A 17,400-nucleotide genomic window follows, 5' to 3' on the forward strand; every position below is an offset into this window, starting at 1 on the left:
AAGGAGCAAGGAGAAAAAAATCCAAACAAAGGGCTTCAGAAGGGAGCCCTTCTTGTTTACATTTTTGTTTCTATTAAGAAAGTTTTTTGTGTTGTATGAAGGCCCTTTGGTTGTCAATCACAGGTACTGCAATCTTAATCTACCAATATTAGAAATAAAAATTAAATGCTGATAATAAATTTTTCTGAATATCCATAAATGCCACCAAAACTGAGGTTTGTTTTCACCTGTGGCATCCAAGCTTCAAAATTCTGGGCTAAGCACTTATTTGAATGCAAGCAGCAAACAAGGAGATTCTGAGAATCTTGAAAATTCAGTCCTGCACAGACTTCTACATTGCTCTATCTATCACCTTTTCTGGTACTTCAGCTGAAGCAGATTGAACTACTCAGAATAAGGAACATTAAGCATGTGCGTAGCTCTTTCATAGATCAATCCCTAATTAAAATACACCAGACACAAGCTAACTTTACTTCCTTCCTGTTTATTAATGAATCACTTCCAGTATGACACATCACTTCAAAAATACATAACATCCATCTGACACTGTTCTGATTAGTTCTAGTGTATAGGCAGAATACTGAAGCTGATCTTCCTCCTCTCTTCACCCAATAATCAACAGGACACAGAAGATTTTCTTGCAAGAAATTCACTTCAGTTTGGTGGTTGTTTTTTGTTGTTTTTTTTTTTAAAAGTGGATTTTCTCTGAACAATGGTGCACGGTGGTGAGGATTTCTGCAAGACAGACCATTTTTAAGAACATTATAGACCACCACAAGCACTTACATTCTTCCCTATGCGGCTGTAGTTTGATATTTGATTCCATATAGATAATTGTTTGCTTGGCTGATGTCTAGGATGCATTCCCCGTGTTCTTTCTTATTACTTCTTCTCAATGTGATTCACACTGAGGAGCAGATCCAACTGGCAGCGTTGAAAGAAACAGCAGCCAGAACTACAGAACATGACTTCAGTAGCATAGTCTTCAGGGAACTGTGCTGAAAGCCATGCTTTGAAAGACGGCAGAACTGACCAAGACTCATACCAGAGGTGCGTTTACCTCAGAGCCTGACTAGTCTGTATTACCAGGCTTCTGACCACTATCCCAATAGCAGCTTACGATCAAGTTTGTGTGGTCTGTTCTTCTGATCACTTTCCTGTTGCCATCTACCTGCACTCTCTGGAGACTCCTATCCAGCTACCCTACACCAAAGAAAGACACAACCACCATCAGGTATTACCTGATGCCTCTTCAGTTGTGCTAGCCACTTGCACTGCTCTCCTTCCTGAACTGCTCCACACCCTTCTTGATGGACTAGGAATGCTTTAATATTAAAATATTGATTTTACTGCATAGCTTCTGGACAAATAAACAAACACATGCAAGAAAGAGCACAAAGTAGAGAAATACAAACGGTACTAGTAATCTGAGAAGACTGAATGACAAAATTTGAGTATTATGCTTATGACCCAGTGGTTTATGCCGGACTGGTTGATGTGCAGATGCATGCAGATAAATTCAGGTTTTGATCCTCTATTTTTCAGAGATGTCCAGGATTCAAGAAACTGAAAAATGAGAACTCCCAAGCAGATTGTGCTCTTTTTCGATGGACAAACATTAATTTGTTAATGCTTCCTGTGATCAGCTTGGCAAAGGTCAACTTTTTTATGGTACAGCTCCTTACTTGTATACTGATAAAGCATGCTGATGTTAATACCTAAAAAGAGCTTTTAACTGAAAAAATTAAGTATTCCTACTATGAGGAGAAAAGTAAATGTCCCCTGGCATCTGTTCATGGGAGGTTGCTATATTTTAACGCATTACAGCAGAAATGCTATTCGTATAATCATAACCTTTTTATTACTGAACTTAGCTACACATTTGACAAGACTTTCACAAAAAATGAGATGACTTTTAGAAAATGTTAATTTAAATATGTTCAAGTGTAAAAAACTGAACAAATTAATGAGAAAATAACTTCTTTGTTTCAACTTACTGCAACTCAGATTTGGTTGATCAAGCTCCAGTGTGCAATTTTGACACAATTTCTATCATTTTTGTGTCAATAATGACACAAAAAGAATGCCATTTCTGGAGAGATGGTTTGGTCTTACAAAGTTCAGCGGCTTCTTTCAACCCACAGTGGATGCTAACTGGCTTGTAGGTGACATGGAGGAAGAGCAAGATGAGAACTTGGCAAGAATTGTCTGCGTGCTCCTCTTGTGCAGTTATTGTTGCTAGATAAATTGCAGTATTGTTTCTTCCAATCAAGTGTGTCCAGCTCTTCATTTGTGGCATGTCACTGACAATGTAGGTAGTATGCAACAAATCAGAAACTTTCTCATAAAACATCCATCAAAACACACAACTTGAAGGCATGTCAAGCACTAGACTGTAAATTCAAAAAGAACGCTTAGCAAAAGCGCATTTTTCGGAAGGTAAAACATGATAAAAATATTAAAAACTCTCCATAATCTCTTGCACCTAGATTGCTCTTTATCTCAAAGTCCTCAAAAAGTATTTCAGACTAATAAAGATAAAAGCAAAAGGGTTCCACCTGCTGCATACAACTTCACTTGCTTTCCCAATTCACAGACAGGTATTTTGTTTGCTTCTTTTCGAACGAGGAAAAAAACTACTTGGAAACACAAATAACTTATGTTTTTCAACTTAAGAGTTGACTCTTCACTTTTCTGAAATTCTTTATGTGAAACATTAAAGTGTTTACTCATTTGTTGCTTACTTTTTCCCCTTGAGATCAAAGAGTTATTACTTGAGTAAATGTGAAATTAAGTACCCACAATAAATGTAAGCTTCCAATGGAAAGCTGTAAAGCCAAAATTTCTGTCTCAGAAGCAACTGTCCTCCACGTTTATGAATTTATTTTCCTGGCTGTGGGGAATCCTGGCATCCATCCTTGCTGTAAAGCTGTGTCTGCAAAGGGGCACGGCAACATCTTAGCATTCTGATGCTGAGACAGGGATCCTGGGGACTCTCAAGCACGTAGAGGAAAAAAAAAACAAACCCTAACAGCTACTAATACAGAGGATAACACGTGCTCTTTTCAGAGTTCGTCTGCAGGGGGAAAAAGATGCAACTACTCTCAGCACATCTCTTTTCAGTTTCATTTACACTTTGTCCTGAACGAAATCTAAGACCTTCAGGATTTCCTTCTCTTAATGTAATGCTTGATCTGCAACATTTTTAAGGTAACGAAATAACTGTATGTCATTACTTTTTATTATTTTTTAAAATGTGACATCTACAAAGTTACTTGTTTATTATCTCCCTCTTCCCCGTGACACCTGAAATTTGAGTACGTTGGATGCAAGGAGATGGAAAATCAAACCATTTAATTATGTTATACTGCAAAGCACCCTAAAACAACTGCACATAAAAGTTCTATACATGATTTGTAATTCATTATCTAGGTATTGCAGAAGCCCACATTGATGCAGTAACATCACTTGATATAAAAATATTCCTAGAAAAACATAACTCGTGTAACACTACTATGAAACACGCTTTCACACAGCCTTTTAAGTTATGGCATTGCAAATCAAAAGCAAGAGGTGTTTCAGACAAGAAATAAAAATGTTCCGTGGGAAAGTCATATATGAAGGAGAACGTACTGAAATGCATGTTTAGGGTATACAGTATAAATCAATAAAACCCATGTTGCTTAAAATCTGTATAAGATCAGCTAACTTGATCTTTTAAAGTTGTTTCCAGTTTATGCCCACCATGTGTGGTGCTTCCCTGTGGTTTGTTATTTTACTTCAATGGCAGAGGGAGGAAACCAACAAAGCTCAGTAACCATACTGCATAGCACAATGTAACCATGGAAGCATTTGTCCACTTGTCAGAGCCTCTCCAGAATGATTCAGCCATTCATTTCATTGAATCAATATTGAAGCTTTTAAGATTTATTACTTGAGGGTGGAGGAAAACTAATAAAACAAATTCCTTGTTGCTTCCCATTAAATACATCTTGTCACAGTGGGCATATTAATATCTTGTAAACAGTTTCCTGATGTCGTGTGGGCTATGTTACTGTCTCTCCTTATGGAGGGATTACTTGTAATGTATTTGCATTAACATGCCTGATAGTCCTTGAAAGAACTTAAAGGTTTCTGACACATTCTGCTGTCCCGTATAGAAGCTGAATCGAACAGAAAGACAAAAGTTGTAAGAAAACAGGGGTGGAGGGAATCTGTTTTAAAATTCATGAAAATGCTCTCGTCAAAGAGTTTCTATGTCTGCTCGATCACTCTCATTTATGTCATAAACTGGACATTTGTAATCATACTTTAAATGCTTAAAAAAGTTGAATGGGATGATTTATTTTAGAAGTACTTTCATATTTGTTAACATATGCTATAGTTATCTAAAAATGACAAAGATAAAGCCAAAACTGAAACCAGCATGTTTTGTATGAAAAATAACCTTTTCTTAAGCTCTATACTGATAAATATTCTAGATTACACATAGCTATAGTACAGGATAATTTTTTCTTTTTTTTAAATCAACTTTATACTGCAAATTTGAAAAAGTATAGCAAGATGTTTACAATTACAGTACCATTACTAGTACTAGTATCAGGAGCAGGGAGTATTAATTCAACAGTTTAAATTACACTTGCATGCCATTATAGGTGAAAATTTAAGGCACCTTAAATACACAGTTCAAATATTTATCAATATAGCAGGCTGTGAATGCCATACCTGCTCATATATCAAAGCTTTTCAAGACTCTGAATCAGATCCTTTACCATGAGATAGTCTCCCTGCTCCTGCTCCCACTCCCTTCTACTATTCCTTCTCCCTTTTATAAAAGCTGTTCAGCATACCACACTATTCCAGCCATGAGAAGCTTAAAACAAAGCATGAAAGTAATGCTAGGATATTCCAGACAAGCCCCTCTCTTGCCTGTATGCCTCTCTTCATGTGGGAAGAACAGTAGAAGAGTGGAAGAACAGGCTGTACAGTTGACAGGATTGCACGGGTGTATCGGGGCCTGCGTAAGGGCACTTTCCCACTCAGTGGAATGACATCAAAGGACTGTTTGCCAGTGAAAGCTTTTCTCAGTTGTAGCTGTAGGTAGCAATGTACCAATACAGAATACATCTGCAGTAAAAACTCATGTGCTGGAGGACTTGTAACCAAGGAAAGGTCTGTATCAATGCAGATGCAACCATACCTACATAGCTGTGCCACCAGTAAGGGCGAATTATCCATACCAAGGTGGCCAAAGAAAACTTCTGCCACAGCTGAAATACCAATGCTTAAAAAATACCATATAACATTCAGCTCCTTCCTGTGGGGGGGAAAACTATCAAAATCCTTAAGCTTTTTACTTCCAAAATTAAGCAGAAAAGTCTACTACAGTGACAAAAAGCCAGTGTTCTACAATCAAGAAAAAAATTTGAATAAGCGTGCATCTTGGTGCAATAACATAGTAAAAATTCAATCAGAAACAAAACACAAAATAGATTAGTGTACAGGTTATGGAAAAGGGAACTACAGAGCAGACATTTTAAATTACAGTGTATAAATTAGGTTAAAGAAGGTTAAAGACGTAACAGAAAACCACTGGGTTGGCAAGACAATGACAAGTTTAATAACCATATTTTAAATGTCTGTAACAATCAATTCCAAAGATACAAAAGGAAGTTTAGACTATAAATGCAGCAAACATAGCCAAAATAATGTAAAGGCTGATGTGAGATTTCACTTATAAGGAGGTAAAAGAAATGAATGGAATAAATATGTGATCTTATACAAATAGTGCAACTTGGTTTAATTCTGAAAGATTATAAATTTCAATGACAGTTATTGTGCTGGTATAACAGAACTGAATGGTTGGAGGACTTACTTTTTAATCACACTACCATGTGGTAAAGACAGTGCCATGCTAGTAAGCAGTGCAATGCTGTAAAGTGGATTAAAAACTAGCCGGTAGATCTCAAAAAGCATTCTCCAGTAAGAGATTATGAACAAAATATAAACAAATGAAAATACTTCTATTATGTAGCTTAACAAGGGTTACAAATAGATCTGCTGCTCCTCAAGATTCTCTCCCTGTAAATACAAAAATCACAACTGTATGTTTGTGATGTCAATATAAGCAGAAAGGAAATGACTGTATTACAGTGATATGGCTCACCTGGTAAGCTGGTTACATTAAAACAAGTCATGTTAACACTGCTGAATACCTTCAAAGCTAAAATATAGGTTATACCTTACAAATGATCTGCTGGATCATTTTCACCTGAAGAAACTCTAGCAGAGAAGCAGCTCACCAACGTGAGTGTCCAACGTGATGCTGTGACTAGGAAAAAAAAAGAGTTAGTGTGATCTTCAGATACATCAACAGTAGATTAGTGACCAGTAGTTGGGGTGGGGGAATCATTTACCTTTGTACATAGCACTAACGGGGTGGATACTTGAAACTGCATAAAGTTCTGGTGTCCACGTTTCAAAAACAATGCTGAAAACCCACAGACAATGCAAATGAATCAAATTCCCAAAAACTGAGAGATAAAGAAAGCAGAAAGTAAAAGTTAACAAGCTCTGAATGTTTAATTTGTTTAAAAAAAAAAAAGAATGAAGGAAAAACTTGACTACAGTGCAAAAATTCCCTCAGAGAAAAAAACAAGTACTGAAAGGGTTCTTTTAATTTACTCAGGGAAACCATATCAAAAAGTAACAGCTATTCCTGGACTTAACTACAGGTTCATCCAGCTAAAATTGGAAGGAATCTATGACAATCACTAAAAAAAAAAAGAACTTCAGTTATCACACTACAGAAACTCTTAGTCATGAATACAGGTATATGAATAGGAATTCAGAATCTTATAGCACAATCCGTCTGTGAATAATTTGAAATAAATTTTCAAGAGTCTATACTGTCTCTACTGTAACTGAATGGTTTCACTGGTAGATTTTCTTATTCAGATGATACCCTGCTGAGCAAAAATGTAAATCAGAAGCAAATATGCAGTTCTTTACAGATTTTTGAAAACTAAATATCAAACAACCAATGCACCCTACTGGCTGTGTTATGGAAGGTACACACCATATTTCTATTACGAATACATATCAAATTTAAATAAAATTAATTAAAAAGTAACCAATTCATGTTGAGTAACCAAAGGGAAGCAGCAAATGCATGAAATACAAAATTGGGAAATAACAGTCTCAATCCAAAGATAAATTTTCATTTATTCTCATTAAAACCATAACAGTACTAAATTAAACAATTAAATTTTGGGGTAATTTTTAACCTATTTTAGAGTGAAATTGTTGGAACCTTGCTACCTAAAAAGGGTTTCTGCTAGTTTTGAGGATCAAGGCCCAGATTATAATACTTAAATGTATACATGCAAATATTTCCACTGGAGAACAGACTATTCTGCAAGTGTCTGCAGATTTAGCAGTATTTGGTTCCTGCCTACTTCTATAGTTCTTAAATAGATCCTCTTACTGCACCTTACATATCTTGCAGTCAGACACTGCTTAGTAACTTCACACTTTGTTTGGACTCCACTGGAGCTGCAGATCTGCCTTGACATTACCATTTCCTACAATTTTAGCGCCATTCCCAAGTACCAAGCAGGGAAGCAGAGACAGACAAAGGCTGTCTATCTATTTCTGTGTAAATCTTTTAATAAGTTGTAGCTTATCACATTATTCAAGCAACTAAAACATACATTTAGATACTTGGCACTAGCTATCTAAATGTAAATCTAGCCCTGTGGTCCCAAATGACTTAAAGACTTACAAAAACAGTGGTGGCACATGACATGTATGTAACTTCCAGAGAGAAAGAATATTTTTTTTTTTTAATTAAAAATTACTAACAAGTTATATCAGCCCTCCAACATCCTTTACAGTTCCTTTCTATGAATTCTTTAAGATCTTTTTAATATTCCTATGTGTATACTTAACTTCCTAGCTCTGATCATGCCACACTAGATATAACATGACCAAGGGGAATGTGGTAGAGATCCCTGCAGTTGCTCTTGGAATGCCATGGAGTGATTAACACTGACCCTGTTGCTCATTGAGAATGCACTATTAGGATATGCAAAGTAACTTACATGGGGATGGAGAAAGGCTGTATTCCTATTAGCATTCATGGGAGCTATGCAGCTACAGTCTTGTTCATCAAGTTTGGAATATACCCTTTTGTTATTGATGGGAAAATGTCACTAGTTACAAATGGTTACACACAGGGGTGTAGCAGGGTCAAAGCAAACTCCAATACTTTCTTTCCCCCTCTAAGGCAGAGTGCTGCTTCAGCAGTTCTTTTCTGACCTGATGGTACACCTCTTTAGATAAAAGAAATGGTGAAATTCCCCGCCCTGACCTTTTCTGCAGCCTCACCACCCCAAGATTAAAGAAAACATCCAAAAGGATATGCCATTAGTGGTGTATGATGGGACAATCACCAGACACCGCTGCAGACATCGCTGCATATGAAGTCTGCCTTCAAACTCCTCTCCAGGTCCACCCACAGCTCTGACGGGTCTCATAAAACAGTCTTTCAACAGCATGAATAGGGTCTGAGTCATCAGTTTCCCAGCTACGGACAACTACAGTTGCTTCACTTCTATTACTGAAAGCTTCCTTTAAAAAACAAAACAAAAAGTGGTTGGTGCTGCAGATATTCTTTGCCAGATGTGGCATGAGACCTCTTAGTAGATGGAATTCTCATTCACTAAGTTATAATTACTTTTCGTCAACTTGAGATCCCATGAGAAAACTTAGGGGTTATGGGAAATTAATTCAATTTTGTCACCTTCAGTACCGCTCTTGCTGGAAATACAGTTGGTGGAAGCTTTGATCTACATGCATTGTGCCATCCCCAGAAACACGTAAAATCATTCTGGGACCCGTACAAGTACGTTCACCATTTGTCATGTAATCTGACAATCCAAGCTTGTCTTTATTGTGTCTAAGGCCTTCAGTGCAGCTATGTTAATTAGCACAAGCTGTGCATCTGACCCATGATAAAAATAGAAGGCTTATTTCTGAGCAGGCTTTGACTGGGAATATGCTATGAAATACTCCGAAGCAAAGAAAAGATCCCTAGTTAGGCTCCTAAATGGTTTAGAAGTAGTCTCCTGACTTGTAAGAAACTTTGGTTTGAGGGAATTCTAATTACACTTATCATCTACAGCAATATTTTAACAAATGCAGAATAAGAAAGCGTGAAAATTAGCTCCTACCAACAGTGCCCAACTTCCTGCTGGAAGGAAATCCTGTTTACACAATAGTACTGTTCCATGCTTCTCCGCAAAGGGCAGCAATAAGACCTGCCTAATCTGGCCATTTTATGCTTACTGCTGATTTCTGCCACCTGAGAACATTTATATTCTTTCATGCAAACCTTCTCTTACGTCCAACATAAAACTTCTATGCTCTTGCCAGAACATCTGTGCTGAAATGTACCGCTTTTCTTGTTGATGTTATTTGGCTAGGGAGTATGTAGACAGCCTTAGGAATACTTTAATTTTACCCGATCCATCCTTCATCCACAATAGAGCACTATTTTAAGGTAGATACTGAAATATATATATATTCAGTCTTTAAAATAAGCCGAGACACAAGAACACACTGCACCTTGATAGCTTATTTTACAATGCCTGGAAACATATCTTCAATCTTCTTCAGCTTCCGTGGGTGTGAAGTGTGACCCTCAATAGAGCTACACAGTCGTTAGCTCTTACGTTTATGCCTTCAGACTCAGGTAATTTAGTTTTCAAAACTGAATTCATAAAAGAATTCTGCCTTTGTTAATACCAAACACATTTCTAACCTCTTTGGTTGTTCAGGAAAGTCTGAAAACGTCATATAATAAAGCTGAAAAACAAAAGGCAACACCCCCCCCCCCCCCGATTTAAAATTGCTTTCTTTTTTTATCATTAGATTTCATCTGTTGAGGAACCAGACTCGCAACCACATTTGTCTCCAGCAACAATGCAATCATTTGTCACAACATATTCAGCCTAACCTTAGAGCTGTCAGCTTTTGTAGGAAATCCTGCACTTGCTTCTGCTGTAATCAAAAACTTCCTTCTAAGGCGGTGCCAGAAGAGACCCACGCTAGACTAAATTCACTAGTTAAGACTAGGAAGCCTTCCTATTGCTGGCTGTTGCCTCAGCAACTGCAACAGCTGCTGTCAGCTCCTTCCTAGTGAAAATTACTCTACTCGGGACGGAAAGCTGAAGAATTATCTTACTGGCCCAAATACGCGACAGCTCCGCACCTGAGCACCCCTCCAGGCGCAGGAGCAGTCAGAAGGACAGACGTACCCAGAACAAAACCTCACGGGCGGGACTCCCCATGCCCACCTGCTCTCCACACGCCTCGGGACTCTCCTCAGCCACACGGGGACGAGGGGGCCGGCCGGCCGGCCACCGCCGCCGCGGGGGGTGTGTGTGTGGGGGGGGGGATTCCCTCACAGCCCCGCGCTCCTTCCCTTGCGTTTTACGCTCCCTCGCCCGGTCGCGGTGGGACACGGGCTGTTGAGGGACGGGGAGAGAGGCTTCGCCGCCCGGCAGCGCCGGGCCTCCAGCTCGGAGCGGCTCGGCGGCAGAGCTCCCTCAGCCGAGGGAAGGGGCGGGGGGGGTGGTGGAGGGGAAAGCGGTGCGGGTCACAGGCCTCGCCCGCGTCGGGGGAAACGCCGCGCAGCACCCGAGGCGGGTCCCCGGCGAGGCCCCTCAGCGAGGCGCGGCCGGAGACCCCGGCGGCCCCGCTAACGGCGGCTTCCCGCCCGCCTCCACCTCAGCGGCGGCGGGAGCAGGCGGTGCGCGGGCCCTTTAAGGGCGGGCCCGCGGCCGGCGCTGGGGGCGGGGCCGCCGTGCGGACGTGGCGGAGCGGCCGCCATTGCGGTCGCCATGAGGAGCGGCGGCAGGTAGGGCCGCCGTCCCGGGGAGGAGCGGGGCGGCGTGGGCCGGGGCGGGCGCTCCCCTCGGCGGCGGGGCCGGCTGCCTCCTCGCCTCGCCTCGCCGGGAAGGGAGAGGGGCGGGGAGCGGGACCGGCGGTGCGGGGATCCCCGGGCGGAGAGGGCTACGGCTGCGGTCCGTTCCACAGAGGGAGCCGGCGAGAATGGCCGGCAGAGGCGCCGGCTGCGGCCCGCAGCCGCCGGCCGTAGCCCAGCCGCCGGTCGGCGGTCACCTGTGCCCCTTCGTGAGCGCGGCGGGGGCGGAGAGCGAGGGGCCGGAGGAGGAGGGCGGCGAGGTGTCGGAGCTGCGGCCGAGGGGCAGGGAGAAGGTGCGGAGGAGCGCGTCGAGGGACAGGCTGGATGATATCGTCCTGCTCACGAAGGATATCCAGGAAGGGGACACGCTGAACGCCATCGCGCTCCAGTATTGCTGCTCGGTAAGTCCCCGGCCGCTCACCGCTTCTTTCCTCTGCCGGGCGGGGAGAGCAGGGGTGAGGGAGGGCTCGGTGCGGGCCGGGGCTCTGCCTGCGGGCTGCTCCGGTCCCGGGGCGGGCTGGCTTAACGCGTGGGTTGATCGCCCGTGTAGGCAACGCATCGGAAAGGCCGTGGTGCTGGGAAGGAGGAAAAGTGCCGGCAGAGGGTCGGGGTGACGACGCGGAGCCTGCTGGAGTTGTAGTTCCACGGGCTTTTTCGCTTTAATGTGAGCGTAAGAAGCAAACGTGCGGTTTGGCTGGCGGCACGGGCTCTGCGGTGAAAGTTACGCTCCTGCCCCGCCGCGCGTGGGCACTTTTACCGGCGCCGACTTCGCTGCCGGCGTTTAGTGACCGGGAGGGCATTGCTGAACCGCCTTCAGGGTTTGCGTGGAGCCCAAATTCCGTTAAGGGAGGGCAAAAAAGACCCCCTCGTTGTAGTTTTCTTTTAAATTCTGCTAACTTGCCTAAATGTTTCTCCGCACGAGCACGTGGTACCGCTGGGAGCTCTCTGCCCGCAAGACCCAAGAGTTCCCTTCTGCTGCTCAGACCTCGAGCACTTCTCGCTAGGAGTTCTTAAATTAGTCTGGTGAACGTCCTTCCTACCCGGTACTTTTGGCTGGCCACTACTAATTAAGGCAGAGGCTTCTGTCTTGGTTGGCGGTAGCCTTTGCATGTGCCCAGTTTTAACAGGGCATCAGCTTGTGCGTGTTGGTGGACTGACTGCTAACTGTGCAGTTTTCAAGAGGTCAAATCCAGTCAAATTCAGAATCCGTATTTACAGAAGTCTTGTCATCACCTAATTCTTCAGGCAGAAACAAAATTAGGGGCCTCCTGTCGTGAGCTTAGGTACCGAAGTCTTGACGTAAGTGTTTCATAATAATGACAGACCTTAGCCTCACGAACCGATTCTTGGCTTCAGAACCCACCACAATTAGGTATTTTGAGCAGGCTTACTAGATCAGGCCTCAGATAAGAAATAAAAGGTGACTGAGTTGCACTCTTTCTTGGAAATTCATGGAGAATGTGGAAGAGGGGTCCAGGGCTTTAGACAGAATGCATAACTTGGTTTGTGGTGGAATCGGTAATCAGTGGGGTGAATGCTGCATTTGGCAATCTTTCATGCTTATCTGATTTATTTGGGGTGGTACACGTAACAAGCAACCACTGTCACAGAAACGGAAACACTTTCCGATGTTACAAGGTTAGCACAGGCAGTAGGCACTGATCGCCCTAACCTACTTTTTCTGGCCACATCTGTGTTGTAAGCGGAGCAGTCACAGCAACAAGGGTCTCTTGACTACCTTGTTTTCTGTCTGTAACTTCTCCTGAGGTAGATGTCCTCCCAGTGAGGACAGGAAGGAGCCAAACTCTGGTACAGTGCATGTTAAAAGGGGCACAATTCTGTGTGCTTACCAGGTGTTGCAAAAAAAGTACTGATTTCTAAGTACTTCAATATGGTGAGGTTTGTGGCTGTGCCTTCCATGTTGAGGGAGTTACTGTCTGAGAATGAAGCCAGTAATTCTCCATGGGCACTTAAATCCTTGCAGAGCATTTCACATTCGAGTTAAAATCTGAACTTACTGAAAGCAAAATGAGATTCATTTTGAGCAAGAATAGGAAAGGGGGAGAGCTGACTTGATGAGGGAAAGATGACCATTTTAAGTTACGGTTGGTTTCTGCCTTAGCCCCCAGAAGCAGAAGGAGTTTCCAAATCTCAGCTGTGGCTAGAGGAACTGGAGGCTTGTAATTTTTAATATTCCTTACTCAGAAGTTTTGAATTTAATTAGGAGCCCACAGTAATTGAGTTCATTTGAAAACACTGAGGTAAAGTCCCATTCATTTCAGAGAGATGGTTGCCACTGATAGATGAATATACATGAAGTGAATATATGTGTGCAGTGACTTTCAGTCTTCTTATCTGAAGTGAGGAGGTTTGTTACCTCATAATTACCTTCTTACTTTAACATTGTTCAAATTTGGTCTTTGACCTCTTCTCACTTCATACTGTTTGAATGGGTGACGGTTGGGGAAAAAAAAAAAAAAAGGGCAAAACAAAGGCCCTGCCATTGTTTCATTAGGGAAGAATTGTGTTTCTCAAGGATGTAGTTAGTACTCGTAAAGTGTTTCGATTCAATGGGGCTTTGATATTTAAACTGTTGTTTTTATTTTTAGGTTGCAGATATCAAGAGAGTTAACAATCTTATCAACGATCAAGATTTTTTTGCCCTGAGGTCTGTCAAAATTCCAGTGAAGAAGTTCAGCCTATTGACCGAAACACATGTCTCTCCAAAAGGAAGACCAGTCCTTCGGCCTGCTCACTGTTCCCCAGAAATGCAGGAAATGTCACCTGATAAATTCTCTGCTAATGAGACTGCTGGCAACTTCTTAAAAGAAGTAGATCGAGATATAGAAGAAATAGTGAAGTGTAATGATACAAAGAGAGAGAATCTTAATGAAGTTGTTTCTGCCTTAGCAGCCCAACAGATCTGTTTTGAAACTGATGGTAAAACTAAAAAATGCAAGGATCCTTACTATGGAGCAGATTGGGGTATAGGATGGTGGACAGCTGTAGTGATTATGTTGATTATTGGCATAGTAACTCCAGTTTTCTATCTCCTGTATTACGAAGTTCTAGTGAAAGCAGATGTCAGTCACCATTCTACAATGGAATCTTCCCATTTGTTTGTCACAGCAGCATCGCATCAGAAACACATAGAAAATGGAATAAATCCGGCAAATATGAATGTTGATAATCAAGGAGACCTTCAGCCTTAACAATGGAAAACCCCAGGCAACTGTTATTCATGGACACATACCATACCATTAGATAAAGGGGAAACCACAGAATGCAAAACGCATCTGGAACGCAGAGAAAATGCGTCCTGATGTGTGACTGGCCTTTATGGGCAGTGTTCCAGTACAAGGATATTTCTGTGGGTCATGTAATCTTTGACTATGCCCGAGACAGGCAATCTTAATGCAAGATTGGGATATAAATTAAGGTATAAAATTGTCTGTGAAGCTTTGCACTTTTTTTCTATTTTGATAGGCATATGTTTTTTAATTAATGATGAGGTGAAAAAATGTGGTTTGAAATAACACACGAGGAGTCTCACTGTATGTTTTACAGCCCTAAAATGGGCATTTGGGGATATCTAACTTTTGAACATCTTAAAGTATTTATAGAATGCATAGTACACTTGACATTTTACTATCATGTTTACAGTTGTCAGTTAAAACTGTGTTCTCATAATCTTGTAGAGTAAGATTTTTTTTTTTTAAAATCCAATCATTCCATAATTAATTGCCACTTTGAAGTTCTTTTTAAAAAAAGTGACTTCTATAGATGCAGTAGCTGATACTTAAGCTGAAATCTTCAGATTTTGTGCCTGTGGTCAACCCACTCCTTAGTACTTTTCAGTGTAGGCAGTAGGATAATTTGTTTTTTATGTGTGTGACGCTGCCTCAACATGTTTCAGAGAGTCTTACTGAAACCTTACATCCTTCTGTGGTATCCTACTGAAAACTGGACTGGACTGGCCTGCACTTCTCATCTGGTCAGCTGTGCATAAGACTAAGAAAGTGCAGATGTGTGGCACCTTGCTGTGACTGCTTCAGTAGTCCTTATTTTATGCCAATGGATTATTTTTTTTTCCCTTCCAGTTAATCTCAGTTCAGGACCAACTGATTCTTCAGACAGCAGTCATGTGGGTACTGAGTATGCTAATGGTTGTGTGCCCAGGAACCTCAAACACTAACTTTCCTGAAAGCTCTGAAAAAACTTCAAATGAGATTTAATGGCTGCTAGCAAGAAACTTAAATTGCAGCAGAATAGATCAGTTGCAGCTTCAGGCTTGTTCTTCACATAGTAGTGTATTCGTCAAGCACTCTGTTCTCAAATGTTTCACTTGGGGTTTCATGAATAACCTTGTTTTTTCCCTGTTTTCTTCCCTACCTGAAAATGCTACAAGATTAAAAAAAATAATCCTGGAGCCTTCCTATAGAAGGAAGGAGGTACTTGTGTACTGAGAATATTTTTAAATAAAAACTGAGACGCTGCCTGCAATTTTTTTTGTTATATTTGCCTTGTGGAGTAGGATTTCCATTGCCCTGTGCAAAGTACCATTTGTTACCAAAGCCCAAGATAACTGACTTGAATAGGACTTAAAAAGAGAAATGGAAAAATAATCACTATGCTTTAAACTACTACTATAAGCTTTCCTTTGAATGTTTTGACTGAGTATATACAGTATAAAAAAGTCTGATGAAGTGAATGTTCCCTAACTATTGGAGGTATTCCAAAGTGCTTTATCAACTTAAATTTTGAAAGTAAAGACTCATGCCCCATCTATTCTTGGGGCATCTATTGCCCCATGAAGTGGGACAAATATTCTTCCCTGGCATGCCAAGTGTATGAACATGAATTGGATAACTTCTGATGTATCCTACTGAAATTGAAGCAGGCCAAAGCTTGAAGGGAAATGCTGTGCAGTTGGATCTGTGAACGGTGATCTGTGGCTCTTGAACCCTTTGATCGAAGTGGTGTCTGTGGAGATAGTGAGACTGCTCAGCTTCCACACTAGAAGAGGGACTGCAAACAGGCATGAACTTCATGTTTCACCTAACACTTGTTTTCAAAGATCTTTTAAAACAGTACTTGCCATGAAAAGAATATGCCAGTAACACAAGTATGAATACTGAAGTACTGGTTCTGGGTAAGGCTGTATGAAAAATTGCATTGCAGAACAGTTTACAGTGGCTAATGTGATAGAGCTTCTACGGCTAAAACTTTAAAAGGTGATTTGCTTTAGTCCAGACAACAGAGCTTTAGCACATTAAGACAGATGTTTTCTATGTAGGACTGAAACTCCGTACATAATGTGTCAGTTTTTTGCTGCAAGTGTATTTGCTGGTTTGCTTCTTTCCCCTTCATTCTGTTTCTGAAACCTCTTCTCAAAGAATATGAAATTAGCTATTGTGATGATGCAACATAAGCCCAATTTACTGCACTAATGGGTATTGCCATCGGTATAGAAGTGAACTTAACTTCAGTTGTGGTTTGACTATTCCTGTGGTCAGGAAGGTCTCTGTCCTGTTGATGTGTGAGAAAAGGGATCGGTTGTTAACTGTTGCTTTTCGTCCTGTGGTGGCACAGCTGAATAGTTCTCCAGCATATCCGTCTCAGCCTTTGGGTTTTTACAGTGGTGGAAGGCCTGTGGCATACTGTCACTGAGTTAAGTGTGACAGGCCTTTATTTACCTGAGGATAAGCAGTCATTAGAAAAGCACAAGGGATAGCTGTTCTATTGGACTGTGCCAAGACCCTAGCGTGTTTTTACTATTTTATTATGTAACATGTTTCTTATAGCGTATTTTTAATTTAGAGAGTTAACTTTATCAGAAGATACAGTAGGTCTCTTTCTGAGATTGTAGGACTCCCTGGTACTGGTAATCTACAAGCATCAGCTGGCTTGGCTTTCTGCAGGATGCAGGGATCTCTACTGTTTTTTCCAAAGTACAACAGAACTGGCAATGCATCATTAGACGTCAGCCCTGAATAAACAGGGTAACTGCTCTGTATGGAACTTAAATCTGATTTAAGTTAAAATCTGTAAAGCTAGTCTTTTAGGAGCTGACTTGTTTGAAAAAAAAAACAAGACCACAACTGAGTGATAAATCATGTTTTAGATTAATTACAACACATTGTTGGTCAGGAAGTTGGTTTTAAATTCAAGTGCATATTGCACTGTTGGATCATGTAAAATGTAAATGCTTTAAATCTGCTATATTTTGGAGTATGTTGTCACTAATAGACTTTGTATAACTATTTTATAAAGGCTGAAAATACAACTTTGTAAAATAGTCCTGAATGAGGACGCAAGTCTTATTTTAAATACTTCCGCTCCTCTCCTTTTAGAAGAACGTAAGTAATATATGTAAAATAAAGATTTTATTTTAGACTGCAGTGAAAGTGGTG

At 41.2% G+C, this 17,400-nt stretch overlaps 1 protein-coding gene across 2 annotated transcripts; it reads left to right on the top strand.

The window, feature by feature from the left end:
* The first annotated feature begins 10,860 nt into the window (after nucleotides 1-10,860).
* Nucleotides 10,861-15,490, top strand: LYSMD3 (LysM domain containing 3). Of its 2 annotated transcripts, none has more exons than XM_030004640.1 (3): nucleotides 10,861-10,921; nucleotides 11,101-11,388; nucleotides 13,597-15,490. In XM_030004640.1, the coding sequence occupies exons 2-3, from the start codon at nucleotides 11,116-11,118 to the stop codon at nucleotides 14,197-14,199; spliced, it is 876 nt and encodes a 291-aa protein (XP_029860500.1). In that variant the 5' UTR covers nucleotides 10,861-10,921; nucleotides 11,101-11,115; the 3' UTR covers nucleotides 14,200-15,490. The 2 variants fall into 2 exon arrangements, with proteins under 2 accessions (XP_029860500.1, XP_029860501.1); XM_030004641.2 differs by having other exon boundaries at nucleotides 10,903-10,921; nucleotides 11,098-11,388.
* Nucleotides 15,491-17,400: the final 1,910 nt, after the last annotated feature.

This window comes from Aquila chrysaetos, chromosome Z (genome assembly GCF_900496995.4).
Source record: "Aquila chrysaetos chrysaetos chromosome Z, bAquChr1.4, whole genome shotgun sequence".
Classification (NCBI taxonomy): domain Eukaryota; kingdom Metazoa; phylum Chordata; class Aves; order Accipitriformes; family Accipitridae; genus Aquila; species Aquila chrysaetos.